At 45.1% G+C, this 27,703-nt stretch overlaps 1 protein-coding gene across 1 annotated transcript; it reads left to right on the top strand.

The window, feature by feature from the left end:
- Nucleotides 1-746: 746 nt before the first annotated feature.
- LOC142149610 (hepatic lectin-like) lies at nt 747-27,703 on the top strand. The gene is made up of 5 exons (XM_075204934.1): nt 747-771; nt 885-944; nt 2,501-2,560; nt 20,453-20,809; nt 27,434-27,703. The coding sequence occupies exons 1-5, from the start codon at nt 747-749 to the stop codon at nt 27,436-27,438; spliced, it is 507 nt and encodes a 168-aa protein (XP_075061035.1). The 3' UTR covers nt 27,439-27,703.

Genomic DNA, 27,703 nt, shown 5'->3' with positions numbered 1-27,703 from the left:
CTCACATGGGGCTTTCACCGAGATCTCACATGGGGGTTACACTAAGCTCTCACATGGGGCTTACACCGAGATCTCACATGGGGCTTACACTGAGATCTCACATGGGGGTTACACTGAGATCTCACATGGGGCTTACACCGAAATCTCACATGGGGCTTACACCGAGATTTCACATGGGGGTTACACCGAGATCTCACATGGGGGTTGCACTGAGATTTCACATGGGGCTTACACCGAGATTTCACATGGGGGTTACACCGAGATCTCACATGGGGGTTGCACTGAGATCTCACATGGGGTTTATACCAAGATCATACATGGGGCTAACATATAGATCTCACATAGGGCTTACATTGAGATCATACAAGGGGCTTACACATTGTTATCACATGGGGCTTAGACATAGATCTCAAATGGGACTTACACAGAGATATCACATGGGGGTTACACATAGATATCACATTGGGCCAGAGCTGGATTAACAATAGGGCTAAAGGGGCTACAGCCTAGGGGCCTAGGGCAGCCTCCCTTCACTTAATCCAGCCCTGCATTGGGCTTACACAGATATCCCACGTGGAGGTTGTATGAACAGAAGGCTGAAGAATACATCTTGTTACATCTCTGGATTAATGTGTTTTAACAAAGAAGGAAAAACTCTACAAATACTGATTTTATGCCTTTTTAAATATGTTATTTTCCTTTATGATACAGCTGAAGCCTATTTTTGTTCTACGTCATTGTGGCTGATGCAGAGTTTTAGCCAAAATGGGCGTAAAAAGAATTTAAAAAGAGCACAGAAATGATTGTATTTTCGGCCATTCGCAGAGCTGTACACATCTCAGTATACCTACTGTGTTATATAATAACGGTTTTCTCTATTACAGGTTCCATTTACTCCATCACATCACAGAGTACATCAAGCAGCAGCACCGGAGCAGTTTCAGGTACGTTCCTCTGTGACCAGGCTGGGGAATTCCTTCTTCTCCAACTTATTTACTGCAGCACTTACTCATCACTAGGTACAGTTAGAGTAGAGTTTAGTTCACATTTCTACTCCACCAGTATTTACATGGTGCTTACACCGAGATCTCACATGGGGGTTACACCGAGATCTCACATGGGGGCTTACACCGAGATCTCACATGGGGCTTACACTGAGCTCTCACATGGGGCTTACACCGAGATCTCACATGGGGCTTACACTGAGATCTCACATGGGGCTTACACCGAGATCTCACATGGGGCTTACACCGAGATCTCACATGGGGGTTACACCGAGATCTCACATGGGGCTTACACCGAGATCTCACGTGGGGGTTATACCGAGATCTCACATGGATGTTACACCAAGATCTCACATGGGGCTTATACCGAGATCTCACATGGATGTTACACCAAGATCTCACATGGGGGTTACACCGAGATCTCTCATGGATGTTACACCGAGATCTCACATCGGGGTTACACCGAGATCTCACATGGGGCTTACACCGAGATCTCACATGGGGCTTACACCGAGATCTCACGTGGGGGTTATACCGAGATCTCACATGGATGTTACACCAAGATCTCACATGGGGCTTACACCGAGATCTCACGTGGGGGTTACACCGAGATCTCACATGGATGTTACACCGAGATCTCTCATGGATGTTACACCGAGATCTCACATCGGGGTTACACCGAGATCTCACATGGGGTTACACCGAGATCTCACATGGGGCTTACACCGAGATCTCACATGGGGCTTACACTGAGCTCTCACATGGGGGTTACACCGAGATCTCACGTGGGGGTTATACCGAGATCTCACATGGATGTTACACCAAGATCTCACATGGGGGTTACACCGAGATCTCACATGGGGGTTACACCGAGATCTCACATCGATGTTACACCAAGATCTCACATGGGGTTACACCGAGATCTCTCATGGATGTTACACCGAGATCTCTCATGGATGTTACACCGAGATCTCACATCGGGGTTACACCGAGATCTCACACGGGGTTACACCAAGATCTCACATGGGGTTACACCGTGATCTCTCATGAATGTTACACCGAGATCTCACATGGGGGTTACACCGAGATCTCACATGAATGTTACACCGAGATCTCACATGGGGGTTACACCGAGATCTCACATGGGGGTTACACCGAGATCTCACATGGGGGTTACACCGAGATCTCACATGGGGGTTACACCGAGATCTCACATGGGCTTTACATGAACACAAAGCTGAGGACTACATGAGGTACATCTGTGGGTTAGCGTGTACTAATACTGAGTTTATGCATTTTTAAAGATGCTATATTCCTTAATGATACATTTGAAGCCTATTCTTGTTTAAGCCCTAGGGTCTGATGCAAACTTTTTGGCAAAATGGGCGTAAAAATGCTATAAAAAGAGCACTTCATTGTATTTTCGGCCATTCGCAGAGCTATACACATCTCAGTATACCTCCTGTGTTATATAATAACGGTTTTCTCTATTACAGGTTCCATTTACTCCATTAAATCACAGAGTACATCAAGCAGCAGCACCGGAGCAGTTTCAGGTACGTTCCTCTGTGACCAGGCTGGGGAATTCCTTCTTCTCCAACTTATTTACTGCAGCACTTACTTATCACTAGGTACAGTTAGAGTAGAGTTTAGTTCACATTTCTACTCCACCAGTATTTACATGGTGCTTACACCGAGATCTCACATGGGGCTTACACCGAGATCTCACATGGGGGCTTACACCGAGATCTCACATGGGGCTTACACTGAGCTCTCACATGGGGCTTACACCGAGATCTCACATGGGGCTTACACTGAGCTCTCACATGGGGCTTACACCGAGATCTCACATGGGGGTTACACCGAGATCTCACATGGGGGTTACACCGAGATCTCACATGGGGCTTACACTAAGCTCTCACATGGGGCTTACAGCGAGATCTCACATGGGGCTTACACTGAGATCTCACATGGGGCTTACACCAAGATCTCACATGGGGCTTACACCGAGATCTCACATGGGGCTTACACCGAGATCTCACATGGGCTTTCACCGAGATCTCACATGGGCTTTCACCGAGATCTCACATGGGGCTTTCACCGAGATCTCACATGGGGCTTACACCGAGATATCACATGGGGCTTACACCGAGATCTCAAATGGGGCTTACACCGAGATCTCACATGGGGCTTACACCGAGATCTCACATGGGGCTTACACCGAGATCTCACATGGGGGTTACACAGATATATCACATGGGGCTTGCACAAAGATATCACATGGGGTTTACACAAAGATATTACGTGGGGCTTACACATAGATATCACATGGGGTTTACACAAAGATATCACATGGGGCTTACACATAGATATCACATGGGGTTTACACAAAAATATCACATGGGGTTTACACAAAGATAACACATGGGGCTTACATATAGATACCACATGGGGCTTCCACTGAGATCTCACATGGGGTTACACCGAGATCTCACATGGGGGTTACACCGAGATATCACATGGGCTTACACCGAGATTTCACATGGGCTTACACCGAGATCTCACATGGGGGTTACACCGAGATCTCACATGGGGCTTACACAAAGTTATCACATGGGGCTTACACAAAGTTCTCACATGGGGCTTACACTAAGCTCTCACATGGGGCTTACACCGAGATCTCACATGGGGCTTACACTGAGCTCTCACATGGGGCTTACACCGAAATCTCACATGGGGCTTACACCGAGATCTCACATGGGGCTTACACCGAGATCTCACATGGGGGTCACACCGAGATCTCACATGGGGGTCACACCGAGATCTCACATGGGGCTTACACCGAGCTCTCACATGGGGCTTACACATAGATATCACATGGGGTTTACACAAAGTTATCACATGGGGCTTACACAAAGATATCACATGGGGCTTACACTAAGCTCTCACATGGGGCTTACACCGAGATCTCACATGGGGCTTACACTGAGATCTCACATGAGGTTACACCGAGATCTCACATGGGGGTTACACCGAGATCTCACATGGGGCTTACTCCGAGATCTCACATGGGGCTTACTCCGAGATCTCACATGGGGCTTACACCGACATCTCACATGGGGGTTACACCGAGATCTCACATGGGGGTTACACCGAGATCTCACATGGGGGTTACACCGAGATCTCACATGGGGGTTATACCGAGATCTCACATGGGGTTACACCGAGATCTCACATGGGCTTACACAGAGATCTCACATGGGGCTTACACAGAGATCTCACATGGGGCTTACACTGAGCTCTCACATGGGGCTTACACTGAGCTCTCACATGGGGCTTACACTGAGCTCTCACATGGGGCTTACACCGAGCTCTCACATGGGGCTTACACCGAGATCTCACATGGGGGTTACACCGAGATCTCACATGGGGGTTACACCGAGATCTCACATGGGGCTTACACTGAGCTCTCACATGGGGCTTACACTGAGCTCTCACATAGGGCTTACACCGAGATCTCACATGGGGCTTACACCGAGATCTCACATGGGGGTTACACTGAGCTCTCACATGGGGTTACACTGAGCTCTCACATGGGGTTACACTGAGCTCTCACATGGGGCTTACACCGAGATCTCACATGGGGCTTACACTGAGCTCTCACATGGGGTTCCACTGAGCTCTCACATGGGGCTTACACGGAGCTCTCACATGGGGTTACACTGAGCTCTCACATGGGGCTTACACTGAGCTCTCACATGGGGCTTACACTGAGCTCTCACATGGGGGTTATACCGAGATCTCACATGGGGCTTACACCGAGATCTCACATGGGGCTTATACTGAGATATCACATGGGGTTACACCGAGCTCTCACATGGGGTTACACCGAGCTCTCACATGGGGGTTACACTGAGCTCTCACATGGGGGTTATACCGAGTACTCACATAGGGCTTACACCTAGATCTCACATGGGGGTTACACCGAGATCTCACATGGGGTTACACTGAGCTCTCACATGGGGCTTACACCTAGATCTCACATGGGGCTTACACCTAGATCTCACATGTGGGTTACACTGAGCTCTCACATGGGGGTTACACTGAGCTCTCACATGGGGGTTACACTGAGATCTCACATGGGGGTTACACCGAGATCTTACATGGGGCTTACACCGAGATCTCACATGGGGCTTACACCTAGATCTCACATGGGGTTATACCAAGATCTCACATGGGGTTATACCAAGATCTCACATGGGGCTTACACCGAGATCTCACATGGGGCTTACACCGAGATCTCACATGGGGCTTACACCGAGATCTCACATGGGGCTTACACCGAGATCTCACATGGGGCTTACACCGAGATCTCACATGGGGCTTAAACCGAGATCTGAAATGGGGCTTACACCGAGATCTCACATGGGGCTTACACAGAGATCTCACATGGGGCTTGCATAAAGATATCACATGGGGTTTACACAAAGATATTACGTGGGGCTTAAATATAGATATCGCATGGGGTTTACACAAAGATATCACATGGGGTTTACACAAAGATATCACATGGGGTTACACTGGGCTCTCACATGGGGGTTACACTGAGATCTGACATGGGGCTTACACTGAGCTCTCACATGGGGTTACACCGAGCTCTCACATGGGGGTTATACCGAGTACTCACATAGGGCTTACACCTAGATCTCACATGGGGGTTACACCGAGATCTCACATGGGGGTTACACCGAGATCTCACATGGGGGTTACACCGAGATCTCACATGGGGGTTACACCGAGATCTCACATGGGGGTTACACCGAGATCTCACATGGGGGTTACACCGAGATCTCACATGGGGCTTACACCGAGATCTCACATGGGGCTTACACCGAGATCTCACATGGGGCTTACACCGAGATCTCACATGGGGGTTACACCGAGATCTCACATGGGGGTTACACTGAGCTCTCACATGGGGGTTACACTGAGCTCTCACATGGGGCTTACACCGAGATCTCACATGGGGCTTACACCTAGATCTCACATGGGGCTTACACCGAGATCTCACATGGGGCTTACACCTAGATCTCACATGGGGGTTACACTGAGCTCTCACATGGGGGTTATATTGAGATCTCACATGGGGGTTACACCGAGATCTTACATGGGGCTTACACCGAGATCTCACATGGGGCTTACACCTAGATCTCACATGGGGTTATACCAAGATCTCACATGGGGCTTACACCGAGATCTCACATCGGGGTTACACCGAGATCTCACATGGGGCTTACCCAGAGATCTGAAATGGGGCTTACACCGAGATCTGAAATGGGGCTTACACCGAGATCTGAAATGGGGCTTACACCGAGATCTGAAATGGGGCTTACACCGAGATCTGAAATGGGGCTTACACCGAGATCTCACATGGGGCTTACACCGAGATCTCACATGGGGCTTGCACAAAGATATCACGTGGGGTTTACACAAAGATATTACGTGGGGCTTACATATAGATATCACGTGGGGTTTACACAAAGATATCACATGGGGCTTACACATAGATATCACATGGGGTTTACACATAGATATCACATGGGGTTTACACAAAGATATCACATGGGGTTTACACAAAGATATCACATGGGGCTTACACATAGATATCACATGGGGTTTACACAAAGATATCACATGGGGCGTACACAAAGATATCACATGGGGCGTACACAAAGATATCACATGGGGCGTACACAAAGATATCACATGGGGTTTACACAAAGATAACACATGGGGCTTCCACTGAGATCTCACATGGGCTTACACCGACATCTTACATAGGGGTTACACCGACATCTTACATAGGGGTTACACCGAGATCTCACATGGGAGTTACACTGAGCTCTCACATGGGGCTTACACCGAGATCTCACATGGGGTTATACCGAGATCTCACATCGGGGTTACACCGAGATCTCACATCGGGGTTACACCGAGATCTCACATGGGGCTTACACCGAGATCTCACATGGGGCTTACACCGAGATCTCACATGGGGCTTACACCGAGATCTCACATGGGGCTTACACCGAGATCTCACATGGGGCTTACACCGAGATCTCACATGGGGCTTACACCGAGATCTCAAATGGGGCTTACACCGAGATCTTACATGGGGCTTACACCGAGATCTCACATGGGGGTTACACAGATATATTACATGGGGCTTGCACAAAGATATCACATGGGGTTTACACAAAGATATTACGTGGGGCTTACACATAGATCTCACATGGGGTTATACCAAGATCTCACATGGGGCTTACACCGAGATCTCACATAGGGGGTACACCGAGATCTCACATGGGAGTTACACCGAGATCTCACATGGGAGTTACACTGAGCTCTCACATGGGGGTTACACCGAGATCTCACATGGGGCTTACTCCGAGATCTCACATGGGGCTAACACCAAGATCTCACATGGGGGTTACACCGAGATCTCACATGGGAGTTACACCGAGATCTCACATGGGGGTTACACCGAGATCTCACATGGGGCTTACACTGAGCTCTCACATGGGGCTTACACTGAGCTCTCACATGGGGCTTACACAGAGATCTCACATGGGGCTTACACAGAGATCTCACATGGGGGTTACACTGAGCTCTCACATGGGGGTTACACTGAGCTCTCAAATGGGGGTTACACTGAGCTCTCACATGGGGGTTATATTGAGATCTCACATGGGGGTTACACCGAGATCTTACATGGGGCTTACACCTAGATCTCACATGGGGTTATACCAAGATCTCACATGGGGCTTACACTGAGATCTCACATGGGGCTTACACTGAGATCTCACATCGGGGTTACACCGAGATCTCACATCGGTCTTACACCGAGATCTCACATGGGTCTTACACCGAGATCTCACATGGGGTTATACCAAGATCTCACATGGGGCTTACACTGAGATCTCACATGGGGCTTACACTGAGATCTCACATGGGTCTTACACCGAGATCTCACATGGGTCTTACACCGAGATCTCACATGGGTCTTACACCGAGATCTCACATGGGGTTACACCGAGATCTCACGTGGGGGTTACACCGAGATCTCACGTGGGGGTTACACCGAGATCTCACGTGGGGGTTACACCGAGATCTCACGTGGGGGTTACACAGAGATCTCACGTGGGGGTTACACAGAGATCTCACGTGGGGGTTACACAGAGATCTCACGTGGGGCTTACACCTAGATCTCACCTGGGGTTATACCAAGATCTCACATGGGGCTTACACTGAGATCTCACATGGGGCTTACACCGAGATCTCACATGGGGCTTACACCGAGATCTCACATGGGGCTTACACCGAGATCTCACATGGGGCTTACACCGAGATATCACATGGGGCTTACACCGAGATATCACATGGGGCTTTCACCGAGATCTCACATGGGGCTTACACCGAGATCTCACATGGGGCTTACACCGAGATCTCACATGGGGCTTACACCGAGATCTCACATGGGGCTTACACCGAGATCTCACATGGGGCTTACACCGAGATCTCACATGGGGCTTACACCGAGATCTCACGTGGGGCTTGCACAAAGATATCACGTGGGGTTTACACAAAGATATCACGTGGGGCTTACACATAGATATCACGTGGGGTTTACACAAAGATATCACGTGGGGCTTACACATAGATATCACATGGGGCTTACACATAGATATCACATGGGGTTTACACAAAGATATCACATGGGGTTTACACAAAGATATCACATGGGGTTTACACAAAGATATCACATGGGGCTTACACATAGATATCATATGGGGTTTACACAAAGATATCACATGGGGTTTACACAAAGATATCACATGGGGTTTACACAAAGATATCACATGGGGCTTACACATAGATATCATATGGGGTTTACACAAAGATATCACATGGGGCGTACACAAAGATATCACATGGGGGTTACACTGAGCTCTCACATGGGGCTTACACATAGATATCACATGGGGTTTACACAAAGATATCACATGGGGCGTACACAAAGTTATCACATGGGGCTTACACTGAGATCTCACATGAGGTTACACCGAGATCTCACATGGGGGTTACATCGAGATCTCACATGGGGTTACACCGAGATCTCACATGGGCTTACACCGACATCTTACATAGGGGTTACACCGAGATCTCACATGGGAGTTACACTGAGCTCTCACATGGGGCTTACACCGAGATCTCACATGGGGCTTACACCTAGATCTCACATGGGGTTATACCAAGATCTCACATGGGTCTTACACCGAGATCTCACATGGGTCTTACACCGAGATCTCACATGGGTCTTACACCGAGATCTCACATGGGGTTACACCGAGATCTCACATGGGGGTTACACCGAGATCTCACATGGGTCTTACACCGAGATCTCACATGGGTCTTACACCGAGATCTCACATGGGGTTACACCGAGATCTCACATGGGGGTTACACCGAGATCTCACATGGGGGTTACACAGAGATCTCACGTGGGGCTTACACCGAGATCTCACATGGGGCTTACACCGAGATCTCACTTGGATGTTACACCGAGATCTCACGTGGGGCTTACACCGAGATCTCACGTGGGGGTTACACAGAGATCTCACATGGGGTTTACACCGAGATCTCACATGGGGCTTACACCGAGATCTCACATGGGGCTTACACCGAGATCTCACATCGGGGTTACACCGAGATCTCACATGGGGGTTACACCGAGATCTCACATGGGGTTACACCGAGATCTCACATGGGGGCTTACCCCGAGATCTCACATGGAGCTTACACTGAGCTCTCACATGGGGCTTACACCGAGATCTCACATGGGGGTTACACCGAGATCTCACATGGGGTTACACCGAGATCTCACATGGGGTTACACCGAGATCTCACATGGGGTTACACCAAGATCTCACATGGGGCTTACACCGAGATCTCACATGGGGCTTACACTGAGATCTCACATGGGGCTTACACTGAGATCTCACATGGGGCTTACACTGAGATCTCACATGGGTCTTACACCGAGATCTCACATGGGGCTTACACCGAGATCTCACATGGGGCTTTCACCGAGATCTCACATGGGGCTTACACCGAGATCTCACATGGGGCTTACACCGAGATCTCACATGGGGCTTACACCGAGATCTGAAATGGGGCTTACACCGAGATCTGAAATGGGGCTTACACCGAGATCTCACATGGGGCTTACACAGAGATCTCACGTGGGGCTTGCACAGAGATATCACGTGGGGCTTACACCGAGATCTCACGTGGGGCTTACACCGAGATCTCACGTGGGGCTTACACCGAGATCTCACATGGGGCTTACACCGAGATCTCACATGGGGCTTGCACAGAGATATCACGTGGGGTTTACACAAAGATATTACGTGGGGCTTACATATAGATATCACGTGGGGTTTACACAAAGATATCACATGGGGCTTACACATAGATATCACATGGGGTTTACACATAGATATCACATGGGGTTTACACAAAGATATCACATGGGGTTTACACAAAGATATTACGTGGGGCTTACACATAGATCTCACATGGGGTTATACCGAGATCTCACATAGGGGTTACACCGAGATCTCACATAGGGGTTACACCGAGATCTCACATGGGAGTTACACCGAGATCTCACATGGCGGTTACACTGAGCTCTCACATGGGGGTTACACCGAGATCTCACATGGGGCTTACTCCGAGATCTCACATGGGGCTAACACCAAGATCTCACATGGGGGTTACACCGAGATCTCACATGGGGGTTACACCGAGATCTCACATGGGGGTTACACTGAGCTCTCACATGGGGCTTACACTGAGCTCTCACATGGGGCTTACACAGAGATCTCACATGGGGCTTACACTGAGCTCTCACATGGGGGTTACACTGAGCTCTCACATGGGGGTTACACTGAGCTCTCAAATGGGGGTTACACTGAGCTCTCACATGGGGGTTATATTGAGATCTCACATGGGGGTTACACTGAGATCTTACATGGGGCTTACACCGAGATCTCACATGGGGCTTACACCGAGATCTCACATGGGGCTTACACCTAGATCTCACATGGGGCTTACACCTAGATCTCACATGGGGCTTACACCGAGATCTCACATGGGGCTTACACCGAGATCTCACATCGGGCTTACACCGAGATCTCACATGGGTCTTACACCGAGATCTCACATGGGTCTTACACCGAGATCTCACATGGGGCTTACACCGAGATCTCACATGGGGTTATACCAAGATCTCACATGGGGCTTACACCTAGATCTCACATGGGGTTATACCAAGATCTCACATGGGGCTTACACTGAGATCTCACATGGGGCTTCCACTGAGATCTCACATCGGGGTTACACCTAGATCTCACATGGGGTTATACCGAGATCTCACATGGGGCTTACACCTAGATCTCACATGGGGTTATACCAAGATCTCACGTGGGGCTTACACCGAGATCTCACTTGGATGTTACACCAAGATCTCACGTGGGGCTTACACCGAGATCTCACGTGGGGGTTACACCGAGATCTCATGTGGGGGTTACACAGAGATCTCACGTGGGGGTTACACCGAGATCTCACGTGGGGCTTACACTGAGATCTCACATGGGTCTTACACCGAGATCTCACATGGGTCTTACACCGAGATCTCACATGGGGCTTACACCTAGATCTCACATGGGGTTATACCGAGATCTCACATGGGGCTTACACTGAGATCTCACATGGGGCTTCCACTGAGATCTCACATCGGGGTTACACCGAGATCTCACATGGGTCTTACACCGAGATCTCACATGGGGTTACACCGAGATCTCACATGGGGGTTACACCGAGATCTCACGTGGGGGTTACACAGAGATCTCACGTGGGGGTTACACAGAGATCTCACGTGGGGCTTACACCGAGATCTCACGTGGGGCTTACACCGAGATCTCACGTGGGGCTTACACCGAGATCTCACGTGGGGCTTACACCGAGATCTCACTTGGATGTTACACCAAGATCTCACGTGGGGCTTACACCGAGATCTCACATGGGGCTTACACCGAGATCTCACATCGGGGTTACACCGAGATCTCACATGGGGGTTACACCGAGATCTCACATGGGGTTACACCGAGATCTCACATGGGGCTTACACCGAGATCTCACATGGGGCTTACACCGAGATCTCACATGGGGCTTACACCGAGCTCCCACATGGGGCTTACACTGAGCTCCCACATGGGGCTTACACCGAGATCTCACATGGGGCTTACACCGAGATCTCACATGGGTCTTACACCGAGATCTCACATGGGGCTTACACCGAGATCTCACATGGGGCTTTCACCGAGATCTCACATGGGGCTTACACCGAGATCTCACATGGGGCTTTCACCGAGATCTCACATGGGGCTTACACCGAGATCTCACATGGGGCTTACACCGAGATCTCACATGGGGCTTACACCGAGATCTCACGTGGGGCTTACACCGAGATCTCACGTGGGGTTTACACAAACATATTACGTGGGGCTTACACATAGATATCACATGGGGTTTACACAAAGATATCACATGGGGCTTACACATAGATATCACATGGGGCTTACACATAGATATCACATGGGGCTTACACATAGATATCACATGGGGCTTACACAAAGATATCACATGGGGCTTACACAAAGATATCACATGGGGCTTACACATAGATATCACATGGGGTTTACACAAAGATATCACATGGGGCTTACATATAGATACCACATGGGACTTCCACATAAATATCACTTGGGGCTTACATATAGATACCACATGGGGCTTCCACATAAATATCACATGGGTGTTACACATAGATATCATATGGGGGTTACACAAAGACCTCACATGAGGTTTTCACGTAGATCTCACATGGGTCTTACACAGAAATTTCACATGAAGCTAACACAGAGATATCACTTTGTCACATATCACTGGGTTGAGATGGTCCGCACCTACCAGCAGTTTGGCGCTGGTGAGCTAGGAGGCAAAGGATGGTGAACAAGTTGGATCGGTAACAGGTATCAGTCAGGATCAAAATCAACCGGCAGAGGATAGTGAACAAGTCGGGTCGGTAAAAGGTGTCAATCAGGATCCAAATCAGCAGACAGAGGATAGTTGTCACAAACACCCAGCCTGTCCCAGATACAGCAATCTGAAAGGCTGGCCGTGACTGGTGTTACCTTAGCTAATTAACAATGAATACACCTTTTCTGCCAAAACAAAGGATTTATTATGGTGTCCTTACATTCACCAGAACCACTTATTAATGTTTCACACTTAAATCACATACACCTGTAGCATGAGCCTCCCTGGGCGTCGTAAGTTCACAAAGAATCATGGAGAAATATGCTAGATTAAATATGTTTAATCTGAAAAATATTTCCAAGGCTTATTTGCAAAAAGATAATGAACAGACATATGATAATTTGCAAATAAGTTTCAGAAAATAAAATAGTGAAATAAAACCAGAATCCCTACTTACAAGTTCAGGAATTGGCGTGTGAGGAATACACTTTGAGAAGGATGGCACATTTCAGCCTTGACAGACTCCCTCATGAAATGCACACAATTATTGTCTAAGGCACAAGATTTTAATCCCTTCTTACAGGCTCTTAACCCCCACCTTAGGAGTTTTCACCTAAGTTAGATGGATGCCCAAAATGACACAGGGCTTCAAAGTAAATCTTGGATGTCCTGAGACCTAGCATTTTCACAGGACTTGGAATTCTCACCTCTGCTCTTCTGCTTAAGTAGTTTACAACTTTGGGCTTCAAACTCCCCCAAGATCCTATTTATCAATAGTCTGGCAATTTAACAAGACGATTGACACTTGCCTAGGTCAGACTCAGGTCAGTTAACAAAATACACTTCAACAGAAAATACAATCAGTCATTAGATATACTACATATCGTCACAATAATGAACAAGCTGGGTCGGTAACAGGTATCAGTCAGGATCCAAATCAGCAGTCAAGGATAGTGAACAAGCCAGGTCGGTAACAAACACAGGAACCAAGGAATAGTCAAGCCAAACAGGAGTCAGGAACCAGGAGACAGGTAAATATATAAGTGCTGGAGCAGGCTGTGACCTAATAATCGGGCAGCTACATGCTGCCAGAGTGAACCTTAAATAGTTTCAAAGGGGGCGATCAGTGACATCACTGACCAGCCAACTGCCATGCAGAAGAACTTCCTGGTGCCTAGCAACAGAAGCGCATGCGCACAGGAAGAGCTCGGCCGGCAGACAGAGCACCCGATAGTAGCGTCTCATGCAGGGCAGATGAAGGTGTCCGTCTCCGCTGAGAGGTGAACAGGCGAGGAAGGCGCCTGACAGTACCCCCTGCTTTCCCTCTAGTCATGCTGCCAGAGTGAACCCTAAAAATAGGCGGTCATTGACTCACTGACCATCGGACTGCTGGGTAAAAGCGTGTCCCGTTGCCTAGCAATGGGCGCATGCGCACAGGACCTGCTCGGCTGGCGGAAGGAGCATCCAGGGCAGAAGTAGGCGTCTTACACATAGATATCACATGGGGCTTACACATAGATTTCACATGGGGCTTACACATAGATATCACATGAGGCTTACACATAGATATCACATGGGGCTTACACATAGATATCACATGGGGCTTACACAGAGATATCACATGGGGCTTACACATAGATTTCACATGGGGCTTACACATAGATATCACATGAGGCTTACACATAGATATCACATGGGGCTTACACATAGATATCACATGGGGCTTACACATAGATTTCACATGGGGCTTACACATAGATATCACATGAGGCTTACACATAGATATCACATGGGGCTTATACATAGATATCACATGGGGCTTACACATAGATATCACATGGGGCTTACACATAGATATCACATGGGGCTTATACATAGATATCACATGAGGCTTACACATAGATATCACATGAGGCTTACACATAGATATCACATGGGGCTTACACATAGATATCACATGGGGCTTACACATAGATATCACATGAGGCTTACACATAGATATCACATGGGGCTTACACATAGATATCACATGAGGCTTACACATAGATATCACATGGGGCTCACACATAGATATCACATGGGGCTTACACATAGATTTCACATGGGGCTTACACATAGATATCACATGGGGCTTACACATAGATATCACATGGGGCTTACACATAGATTTCACATGGGGCTTACACATAGATATCACATGGGGCTTACACATAGATATCACATGAGGCTTACACATAGATATCACATGGGGCTTACACATAGATATCACATGGGGCTTACACATAGATATCACATGGGGCTTACACATAGATATCACATGGGGCTTACACATAGATATCACATGAGGCTTACACATAGATATCACATGGGGCTTACACATAGATATCACATGGGTCTTACACATAGATATCACATGGGGCTTATACATAGATATCACATGGGGCTTACACATAGATTTCACATGGTGCTTTCCCGCGACGTCCTCTCTATTCCTGCTCCACCGTCGAACTTGAAAAATGGCGGTGCAGCGACTTAAATAGCTGCAGGTGCTCCCTGTTGTCATGTGGCTAGCACAGTTTGGCTCGCCGCGGAGCCACAAATTCTAAAGGATGGCCGAGAGTCCTGATTGGTTCCCTGTTCCGCCTCAGAATGGACTCTGGACCATGCTGGAGAGATATCACATTGGGCTTACACAGAGATATCACATGGGGCTTACACAGAGATATCACATGGGGCTTACACAGAGATATCACATGGGGCTTACACAGAGATATCACATGGGGCTTACACATAGATATCACATGGGGCTTACACAGATGTCTCACGTGGGACTGACATTATTACAAATTTGTGGTTTCAGGTGCTGTTAGGTTAATCAGTGTGATAATGTGTTTTAACAAAGAAATAAAATTTCTTTTAATCCTGACATAATGCATTTTTAAAGATGATGGGCTCGAATTCAACTTGCAGGTAAAAAGTATTACATAGTTTGAGCGTAATTTCGCCCCTATGCATTTTGATTTGAATCTGGGTCTTAATCTTAACGTTACTTCTTATCTGGTAACATACAGAGCAGAGTGCAGGATACGCACATGTATGTGTGCAATTCAAAGTCACATCTGCGAATAAATCAACTATACATAGTACTATAATCATTAATGTAAATAATATTATTTTACAGTACTGTACATACACAGCGTGTTTCTATAGTATCACTTGCTTGCTTACACATGGTGTTTGCTTCCCACTCCCATTCCACCCTTTAGGTTGTAAAGAGTCATAAGTGTCATTTGCTTTCGGACATGAATTGCATAGAATTTCATCCATTGTCGTGAGCGAATTCACAAAGATACACAAGAAAATGGACATGAATCAGTCCTGATATGTTCCTTCTTGATACACCTGAACCCTTTTCTTGTTGGCACAATGGGCGTAAATTTCCTTTTAAAAATAGCACTGAAAACGAGTGTATTTCTGCCCATATGCAGAGTCATCATGAAATGAGTCCTGTACTGTCAGCATATGTGCCTGGGTTATGTCCTGCTTCCTAACAGGATCCCACATATCCCTGCCCTGTCCCTCCAGGCGCAGTCGGGCGTAAGGGCCAGGATCCTGCAAGTCTGCCTAGGCACATATGTGTGTGCCCACTGTCTGAACATGCACAGATATGCTATGCAACTTGGTGTACACCTCAGTCTGCATCAAGCTTCTCTGCAGTCTGTAATGCAGCTTAGTATATATATACCACATATACCATATGTATATATCACATGTCAGTACCAGGCTCGCACCATTGGACAGGAAGGTCTAGGGACCCTTATAGCCAAGGCTCTGGCCAGCAGCTTCTTCTTATAATCCTCCAGTGACGACTATCACATACTTTACAAAGTATTGTCCATTATCAATGGCCGCATACTTACATCACCCCCTTAACAGCGTCGTGGTTGGCAGTGATGTCAATAAATCGCGGTGGCTTCTTCATCGCGATTGCTTCCAGTCGCTGGGCAGTCGTCCTGGAGGCTCTTCGGAAAGGAACGCTTTGGTGTGAAGATGTGGGGGTACGTGTTGCGGGGTAGTCGGCATCGATATGCTGACTACCACCACCAGAAAGAGAGATCAGTATGTGACAGCTGCGTAAACGGTAAGAGCTGAAGTAACGCTGACTCCAGTGCACACAGACGTGTGTGGTCCAATGGAGGTGGAATCAATTAGTGGCTACAAATATTTCATGACACTCATTGATGACGCCATGAGGATGACACATGTCTACTTCATCAAAGCTAAGAGTGAAGTTGTCAACAATATTGTGGAATACAAGAGCCTGGTGGAAACTCAAATGGGTCTGAAATTAAAAGTCTTGAGATCTAACAATGGCAGAGAATATGACAAAGGGACTTTAGCTGCGTTCCTGAAGGAATATGGCATACAGCACCAACTGAAGGTTGCCTCCATGCCAGAACAAAATGGTGTGAGTGAGCGAGCAAACCATACAATTGTTGAAAGAGCAAAGACTATGTTAAGTGACACAGGCCTGGAAATATTTTGTCCCCTGCAATATATCTAAAAAACCTGTGCGTCCACATTAGCTGTGAAAGAAGAAATGCCGCTGGAGGCGTGGTCCAGTAAAAAGCCAAGTCTTCGGCTGTAAGGCGTATGCACATATACCCAAAGAAAGGAGACAGAAACTGGATCCCAAGTCAGTGGAACGTACCATGCTTTTATATTACAAGGAGAGTAAAGGATACAGGCTCTGGGACATCACAAATACAATCCAGAGATGTGGTGCTTTATGAACCAGCACCACCTCAGAATGGGGGAATTTATAATGCTGGATATACAGACAGCAGGTAGCGTGTCTGAAGCTGAGGGTGTTAATGTGAACGTCCAATTGGAAAGCAACAATTCCAGGAGGAGCAGCAGAGGTGTTCCCCCCAGGAGATATAGCGAGGAATTTGCTAACATAGCCTTCTGTGAACCCCAAAACATCCAAGCAGTGAAAGCAACTGGGAAGAGTGGAAGTCGGCAATAGATACAGAATTGACAGCTCTGGATCATCATCATCAGCAGCTAATTATATTGACAACAATACATGGACTGTAGTCACCCTATGAGGATCAAGGACAAGTGGGTATTTTGTAAAAAGCTGAATGCGGATAGAGCCATTGCTACATAGCCCACCTAGGTGCCAAGGGATACACCCAAAAATCTGCTATTGACTACCGGAAGATCACCTGTTGCAAGATACAAGGTAAGTCATTGCCATTTCTACAATTCATGATTTATTGCTGTACAACTTGATTGTGATCAACTTGATTGTGATTCAGCCGTCCTAAATGGGGAGTTTGGGGCATTAACATGGAACCAGCTGAACACTATGAGGATAGTGTGTTGCCTCCTAAATCCCTCTATGGCCTAAAGCAACGTGGTGATTGGTGGAAGCTGTGCTGCTAAAGATGGACTTTATTAGGACAGAGTCTGATCACTGTTATTATAGAATAAAACTTGTTCATCATAGTAGTATATGTAGAGGGTCTGTTGCGAGAAGCACATCACCATTGTATGAGATTGTTTGAAACAGAAATCCAGATTAAAAGATCTAGGTCCTGCAACTCATTTAGGAATTGGAACTCTTTGGCGCTGAGGACTAGTGAAATGTGTGATAAGTCTGTATGTGGCTGTATTACTTTATACAGGGATCATTGAGTATAGGGAATTGTAATGGCATTACAATGATGTGTACAATGAATAAAGAAACAATAATCTGCAGACAATTGTTCTGGCCAGAACAGCGCTAAATAAAACTGTGCTCTAACTTGTCAACAAGAAAGTATGGAAAAATAAACAATCAGTATATCAGCATATACCAGTGTGACAAGCAAACGCACTTAGTGTGCCAATTGGTATTAGCTCGGATAGATAGGTGCCTAATAAAAGGGAGAAGAAAAACAATGTGACAACATGGATCTGATACAGGATATGGAATCTGCTAGCATAGAATATGTTCCTGGTGACCAGGGATGAATAATGTCCGTGAAAGTAACAAAGTCTTAATGATAGCCACAAGCTGATTATTGCAGTTATCCTTTAATTGGTTAAATGTGAAATAGCAGCAAGTCTCTATAGCGAATTGATCTTCTCACTTATAGTAAATGGATCTCTTTGTGTCCCTTGCAGTTATGACAGTTTGTGTTTAGAAAAAAAGTTGATTATATATTAACAAAGGGACTAACATCACACGTTCTGAATATGTTCCTGTTAAAATGTGGACTGAAATATGCTTGATTGATTAATGTTGATACGTTTCACTATTTGCTTGTTTTGTTAATTAACAAAAGTGTTTTCTGCTTTTAGGAAAAGCAGAAATGTTTTTGATGAAGTGTTAGGTTTTATACATCATGATCATCATCATCAACATTTATTTATATATAGCGCCAGCAAATTCCATAGAGCTTTACAATTGGGAACAAAGATTAATAAGACAATACTGGGTAATACATACAGACAGAGAGGTAAGAGAACCCTGCTCGCAGCTTACAATCTATAGGACATGTAACCGGAGACAGCTCTGAGCAAGGGGGGTGTTGGAGAGACGTGCGCTCTGTATGCTGTCTTCTCTCTCACACTGTCTCTATTGGTCCTCTAGTGCCAAGTGATGCATCCTGCTGCTGTATGACCCTAACAGCATTCTATAACTATTACAACTGCTGCAGCCATTAACCCTGTGTTTACCTACATCACAACTGTTGTTCCTGTTCACAATTAAGCCAACAACTTGGTTAAGTTTAATGCTGTGTGGACTAACATCCATATACAACACTGCTCACACCTTACAGACATCAAAAACTTCTGCCAATAAGTTTCCCATAATGTCTTTGTAGAAATGTGTTTACTGCTCCTTTGTGTTCCAATTTCACGGAACAGTCACAATTTTCGCCATGGATATCTTTAAATTGCAGGGTTTGTTCTCCCGGAGTTCAGAGTCCTGATACAGCTAAATTGTGGGGACAGGGTCCTACTTCTGATTTATTACCCCTCCACCCTCGTCCCCCTTAAGGGATCCAAGCGACAGCTTTCACCATCTGAGCAAACTTAATATAATATGGTAACCCTTTTTATTTTGTTTGAAAATCATGTGAACCGTAGATATAGAAAGCAAGGCAGATATTCACATAGTGGAATATTGAGTGAGAGTGTGAATGGTGCACACTGCCATATATGTGTCTATAATCTGACAGATCTGGCTATAATATTCCCCTGGTGACTCTGTCATGTCTGGTCTCTTCTAGGCAATCTGCATGTGGTACAGACTCCCATGAGTTGGTCACAATCTCGGACACATTGCCGCAGCTATTTTACCGACTTGGCCGTGTTATCCTCACTTGATGAGCAAGGCATGATGGCCACCCTACTATCTGATTATACCCCCAGCAAGGGCTTCTGGTTTGGGCTGAGGCGAAGTCGGCTCTGGGGGCATTGGTATTGGAGTGGAGGTCAGACATGGGGAACATTCAGCTTCTGGGGCGATGGAGAACCTAATAGTCCACTCTCCAAGCAATGTGGCCTCATCTCCGGTGATCCAGCCAGAAACTTCAGCTGGAGCTCAGGGTGCTGCGCACAGCAGCTGCCGTTTGTGTGTTATGGAGGTGAGTGTTATAATGTCCTTATAATCAGGGCTGTAACTGAACATAGTGTGTGTTATGGAGGTGAGTGTTATAATGTCCTTATAATCAGGGCTGTAACTGAACATAGTGTGTGATATGGAGGTGAGTGTTATAATCAGGGGTGTAACTGAACATAGTGTGTGTTATGGAGGTGAGTGTTATAATCAGGGGTGTAACTGAACATAGTGTGTATTATGAAGGTGAGTGTTATAATGTCCTTGTAATCAGGGCTGTAACTGAACATAGTGTGTGTTATGGAGGTGAGTGTTATAATGTCCTTGTAATCAGGGCTGTAACTGAACATAGTGTGTGTTATGGAGGTGAGTGTTATAATCAGGGGTGTAACTGAACATAGTGTGTATTATGAAGGTGAGTGTTATAATGTCCTTGTAATCAAGGCTGTAACTGAACATAGTGTGTGTTATGGAGGTGAGTGTTATAATCAGGTGTGTAACTGAACATAGTGTGTGTTATGGAGGTGAGTGTTATAATGTCCTTGTAATCAGGGCTGTAACTGAACATAGTGTGTGTTATGGAGGTGAGTGTTATAATGTCCTTATAATCAGGGCTGTAACTGAACATAGTGTGTGATATGGAGGTGAGTATTATAATCAGGGGTGTAACTGAACATAGTGTGTGTTATGGAGGTGAGTGTTATAATGTCCTTATAATCAGGGCTGTAACTGAACATAGTGTGTGTTATGGAGGTGAGTGTTATAATGTCCTTATAATCAGGGCTGTAACTGAACATAGTGTGTGATATGGAGGTGAGTGTTATAATCAGGGGTGTAACTGAACATAGTGTGTGTTATGGAGGTGAGTGTTATAATGTCCTTATAATCAGGGCTGTAACTGAACATAGTGTGTGATATGGAAGTGAGTGTTATAATGTCCTTATAATCAGGGCTGTAACTGAACATAGTGTGTGATATGGAGGTGAGTGTTATAATGTCCTTATAATCAGGGCTGTAACTGAACATAGTGTGTGTTATGGAGGTGAGTGTTATAATCAGGGGTGTAACTGAACATAGTGTGTGTTATGGAGGTGAGTGTTATAATGTCCTTATAATCAGGGCTGTAACTGAACATAGTGTGTGTTATGGAGGTGAGTGTTATAATGTCCTTATAATCAGGGCTGTAACTGAACATAGTGTGTGATATGGAGGTGAGTGTTATAATCAGGGCTGTAACTGAACATAGTGTGTGTTATGGAGGTGAGTGTTATAATGTCCTTATAATCAGGGCTGTAACTGAACATAGTGTGTGTTATGGAGGTGAGTGTTATAATGTCCTTATAATCAGGGCTGTAACTGAACATAGTGTGTGATATGGAGGTGAGTGTTATAATGTCCTTATAATCAGGGCTGTAACTGAACATAGTGTGTGTTATGGAGGTGAGTGTTATAATCAGGGGTGTAACTGAACATAGTGTGTGTTATGGAGGTGAGTGTTATAATCAGGGCTGTAACTGAACATAGTGTGTGTTATGGAGGTGAGTGTTATAATGTCCTTATAATAAGGGCTGTAACTGAACATAGTGTGTGATATGGAGGTGAGTGTTATAATCAGGGCTGTAACTGAACATAGTGTGTATTATGAAGGTGAGTGTTATAATGTCCTTGTAATCAGGGCTGTAACTGAACATAGTGTGTGTTATGGAGGTGAGTGTTATAATGTCCTTGTAATCAGGGCTGTAACTGAACATAGTGTGTGTTATGGAGGTGACTGTTATAATTAGGGCTGTAACTGAACATAGTGTGTGTTATGGAGGTGAGTGTTATAATGTCCTTATAATCAGGGCTGTAACTGAACATAGTGTGTGATATGGAGGTGAGTGTTATAATCAGGGCTGTAACTGAACATAGTGTGTGATATGGAGGTGAGTGTTATAATCAGGGCTGTAACTGAACATAGTGTGTGATATGGAGGTGAGTGTTATAATCAGGGCTGTAACTGAACATAGTGTGTGTTATGGAGGTGAGTGTTATAATGTCCTTGTAATCAGGGCTGTAACTGAACATAGTGTGTGTTATGGAGGTGAGTGTTATAATGTCCTTGTAATCAGGGCTGTAACTGAACATAGTGTGTGTTATGGAGGTGAGTGTTATAATCAGGGCTGTAACTGAACATAGTGTGTATTATGAAGGTGAGTGTTATAATGTACTTGTAATCAGGGCTGTAACTGAACATAGTGTGTGTTATGGAGGTGAGTGTTATAATCAGGGCTGTAACTGAACATAGTGTGTATTATGAAGGTGAGTGTTATAATGTACTTGTAATCAGGGCTGTAACTGAACATAGTGTGTGTTATGGAGGTGAGTGTTATAATCAGGGCTGTAACTGAACATAGTGTGTATTATGGAGGTGAGTGTTATAATCAGGGCTGTAACTGAACATAGTGTGTGTTATGGAGGTGAGTATTATAATCAGGGATGTAACTGAACATAGTGTGTATTATGGAGGTGAGTGTTATAATCAGGGGTGTAACTGAACATAGTGTGTATTATGGAGGTGAGTGTTATAATCAGGGGTGTAACTGAACATAGTGTGTATTATGAAGGTGAGTGTTATTATCAGGGCTGTAACTGAACATAGTGTGTGATATGGAGGTGAGTGTTATAATGTCCTTGTAATCAGGGCTGTAACTGAACATAGTGTGTGATAGGAGGTGAGTGTTATAATGTCCTTGTAATCAGGGCTGTAACTGAACATAGTGTGTGTTATGGAGGTGAGTGTTATAATCAGGGGTGTAACTGAACATAGTGTGTATTATGAAGGTGAGTGTTATTATCAGGGCTGTAACTGAACATAGTGTGTGATATGGAGGTGAGTGTTATAATGTCCTTGTAATCAGGGCTGTAACTGAACATAGTGTGTGATATGGAGGTGTGCATTATAATCAGGGCTGTAACTGAACATAGTGTGTGATATGGAGGTGAGTGTTATATTGTCCTTGTAATCAGGGCTGTAACTGAACATAGTGAGTGATATAATTCTGTGAATTACAATACTTCATCTTATGTGCTATACATGAGAGTTTAAACCTAAATCCCTGGGAAGGAATACTATGAATCCAGGTATTTACGGACATCTCAGGACTTATGGAGAAAGAGAGAAGATGTGTGATAGAGGGGGCACTCTCAAATGTAATGTGATAAAAGTTAATATAATAAGTGTATTTCAAATGTATTACAATATTGCTCTTCATTTTAATAAGGTTCCTAATCCATAACATTTCTGAAATATTAAAATCAAAGTTAGAACAATATGTACAAGAAACTAGAAGGGAATAGTGAGATAACAATTCAGTGCCGAGTGTTGTCATTTTATCCTTGGATTCCTCTTCCTTGGGGCTAATAGAGATTTACCATTATTTCATAATGATCCTCCTAATGATAATTGTAGATTCATTCTGAATATGGGTAGTCTTAGTATGTTTGTTATAAAGCCTCTTGATTTATAATAGGCACATATCACCATTATAGGATGGCTTTCTAAAAATATTTTGAGTTTAAACAATAGCAGAGAATTACATTGTATCTCCTTGCAATTAGTATTTATAATATTGTGTTTACTCCCTTATAAGGATAATTGCTGCTTCTGGGCAAGTAATAATATGGTATTCTGGGTTACCATTTGTAATACAGCATTACTTAGCACTCCCATAGAACCTCTTAATCACCTCTATATCCCAAATCCTGGTTTAGGGCTAATCATGCAACGGGATTGCATTTAAACGTAATATATCCCAGCAGCCCCATCACTTCTGTTCCTCTCTACGGCTCAGTGGCCACCATACACCTGGCCGACACGTTTCACTATATGGGGCTTTTTCAAGGTAAATCACGAGACTCAATATCCTCATTTAAATACTCTATACATCCAATCCCCTAAATGAACATCATAATTAATGATCTGAGGGGTTGATATCAACCCACGGTTAGCTACAATCTAATAAGGTAATAGAGAGACTAATACACCAACTGTCGCTTGCTGGGCAGCTGTCCACAAATCTTCTCACACAGTTCAGCCATATGATAACGTTCATCACCAGCGGTGGCATAATCAGGAAATCTCCAGAGCTTTCCTAGGACATGATCTGTAATCCCCCCAGACAGGTCCACATTCCCAAGCCCAAGTCACCTCAGCTAGGGACTTTGGGTGTCATTGGTTTAGATACTTGGAGATGGACCTGGCAGGGTTATCATGTACTGATTCCTCTCAGCTCCTTCAGAGAGATAATGCAGACAAACCCCTTGGTAGATTTTGTGCAGTAGTCCCTCTAGCTTCTTGAAAGTTTTTGGAAGGGAATATATAAAATCTTAGGACGAAATGGCCAAAAAATGTTTCTGGCTTTAGGGGAAAGGAGGTGCCAGTTATGCTTTGTTGCAATACCCTAGTCTCCAAGATGCTGTTTTTATGAAGCCAATTGTGACATCTGGACTAGGTGTGCTGGTTCCATAGCATGGTGTCTGGATCCTTCTGATAGGACAGCTCTGCCCATTGCAAAATAGTATGCTTGTAAGTAAAGGCTCCACCATAATAGTGTCCCATTACTCCCTGATTTTCTATGTAGCTAATCATTATGTGTGTTCTCTATGAGCCCTCTATCATAGAGATAGGGCTGTACTTTCTTAAGAGCCCACACATAGGCCACAGGCACGCCTGTGGTTGCATCTACTAGCTTGTGGGATTGTCATCACCCCCTTTTCCAGGGGGGTTCAGTACATCCCCAAGCCCAAACATTGAGACGTTATTCAGGACAACTAATTTCTTTCAGCCCAGATCAGGGAATGGGGTAACGTCTTTCAGAGCAAACCAATCTCGCATTCCTGTGTCCTCACTAAATCCTGCATACTCTTTTGCACATGAGGTCAGTCTTTCACCAGGATGCTGGATTGAAGCACAATTTTAGTGCCCCGGTTCATTCCAAATGGAATTACTCTGAACTCATAAAGCCCAAATGGTGTCTATCTACCACATATCAATCCGCCACAACACCAGGTTCACCCGCCTCATCGCAATGCTTCTGGCAGTAACAATCTACTTTCCTCTCACTCTTTCTTCCAGCATTGCAATGGCTAAAGCTGATGCCACCCTGCTTTTAGCAGGTACGTACCAATGCAAGGCCAACAGCATCCTCCGCATTGAATCAGAAGGGATTGCCAGGCAGCTCTTGATCAATGCAATGGGAGCCATAACTCCCAGTCCATGCTGAATGCATGAACTCACTTGTCTCTCTGGTGTTGTTTCTTTAATGGTGCTGGGAGGGTAATGTTTGTAGCCCTTATTCCGATTGGTACCCCCCCTGATGCCTCACATCCCTGAGACCCCTTGCTGTGGCTGGCTCTGCACAGTCTAACTCAATGGGCACAACTATAGCACACAAAAGAACATATAATCATTTTGATAAAGGGGATACCATAGATCGCCTCCCAGTTTAACCCTTGGTATTGTTTAGAGCAATGTCAGACTCATAACTTCATAAATTTAGCTTTGCATTGAGGATGTTACGAGTGACATCTTAAGCAATCATCTACTTCTGGTCGTACTGATGGATGGAAGGTGATTTAAACAAGCTTGGGATAAATATAAAGATTTCCTTTCAACAAACTAATGGTCAAGTAGGGTTTTAGGTTACCATAGGTTAAAAAAGGAACAGACTAAATGGGCCATGTGGTTCTTTTCTGCAATCAAATTCTATGCTTCTATGTTTCTATGAAGAAACAAAGTTGTATAAATCATGAATACCAGATAACGGATTAGATTGGTCTAATGTGTAGGTCACGGGTATTACAGCAGGTAAGTAGGCGTCAAAGCAGGATCCTTAAGCAGAGATGTTTATTAGCTCAAGAAGTCCTTATAAGGACAGTTACACACTAGTTTGAGATACTTGTGATCATCCAGAAGCTACAGATGGTTAGTAACCAGCGCCCATATATTAAATAGTTACATTTAAATTGATAAATATATCCATTAATTAATCTTCAATCCTCTAGTGCTGATGTTTAACCCACTTAGCACATTTTTTTCATTTTCAGGGAATAACCGGAATTTGCAAGTATATATATATATATATATATATATATATATATATATATATATACACAAAAGTTAACCCGTGCATGATACTCATGCATTCTAGTCAAATCAAGCTACTTAAGGTGTTAAAAAGGTTCTTGTCATGCATTTAGGCCTCGCCGAGGCCTCCTCAGGGGAAGAGCGTTACTTCCCGACGCAAGCGCCCTTTTTTAACGTGGTTTTGTCCACATGTCACCACCTCATCATATTTCTCCATCACCTCATCCTTCATCTTCATCGCCACATCCTTCATCAAGCTACTTAAGGTGTTAAAAACTCCCCACTGTCACCCACGGCAACCACCAACCACTCCCAACTGTCACTTCTCCTTCAAGAAATATATAGGTCAGTGTTTAACTCTGCCCAGCAGGTGGCGCTGCAGCTTGGGTTTTTTTTCCCCACACACGCCACTAAGCATTTATATAGTAGATATATATATATATATATATATATATATATATATATATAACAATCCATACCCATTCTTAATTATTATAACATACATTGGTTCTTACTTTGTTTTAGGGTAATAAATACAAAGATTATCTCCGTTCAGCACCGATACTTGTCTTGTGATGGTGGCAGACCGTCACGTGTGTTGTGGAGCACATGAATTCTGCATTCTCAACGCTACAGCCGCAGATACTTGGAAAATGCAATTTACTGTCAGCAGATGGAGCAGCCTTTCCTATGAGGAACTCACCATTAATACTTCATGCATTTCTCTCTATGTGTAACTTAAAGAACATGACTGCTATGTGTTGTAGAAGATGCAATAAAGAACAAACAATTGTA

The sequence above is a fragment of the Mixophyes fleayi genome, chromosome 4 (assembly GCF_038048845.1).
Source record: "Mixophyes fleayi isolate aMixFle1 chromosome 4, aMixFle1.hap1, whole genome shotgun sequence".
NCBI classification, from domain to species: Eukaryota; Metazoa; Chordata; class Amphibia; order Anura; family Limnodynastidae; genus Mixophyes; species Mixophyes fleayi.
Note: the sequence above shows the minus strand (reverse complement) of the source record. Positions and strands in the feature narration are given on the sequence as shown.

Bases quoted from the DNA above. Each gene is read 5' to 3' on its own strand.
- LOC142149610 (XM_075204934.1), top strand. From the start codon at position 747: ATGCAGAGTTTTAGCCAAAATGGGC. The intron at 772-884 runs GTAAAAAGAATT...TCTCTATTACAG, and splicing joins GAGTTTTAGCCAAAATGGGC to GTTCCATTTACTCCATCACA. The intron at 2,561-20,452 runs GTACGTTCCTCT...GGTCTCTTCTAG, and splicing joins CAGCACCGGAGCAGTTTCAG to GCAATCTGCATGTGGTACAG.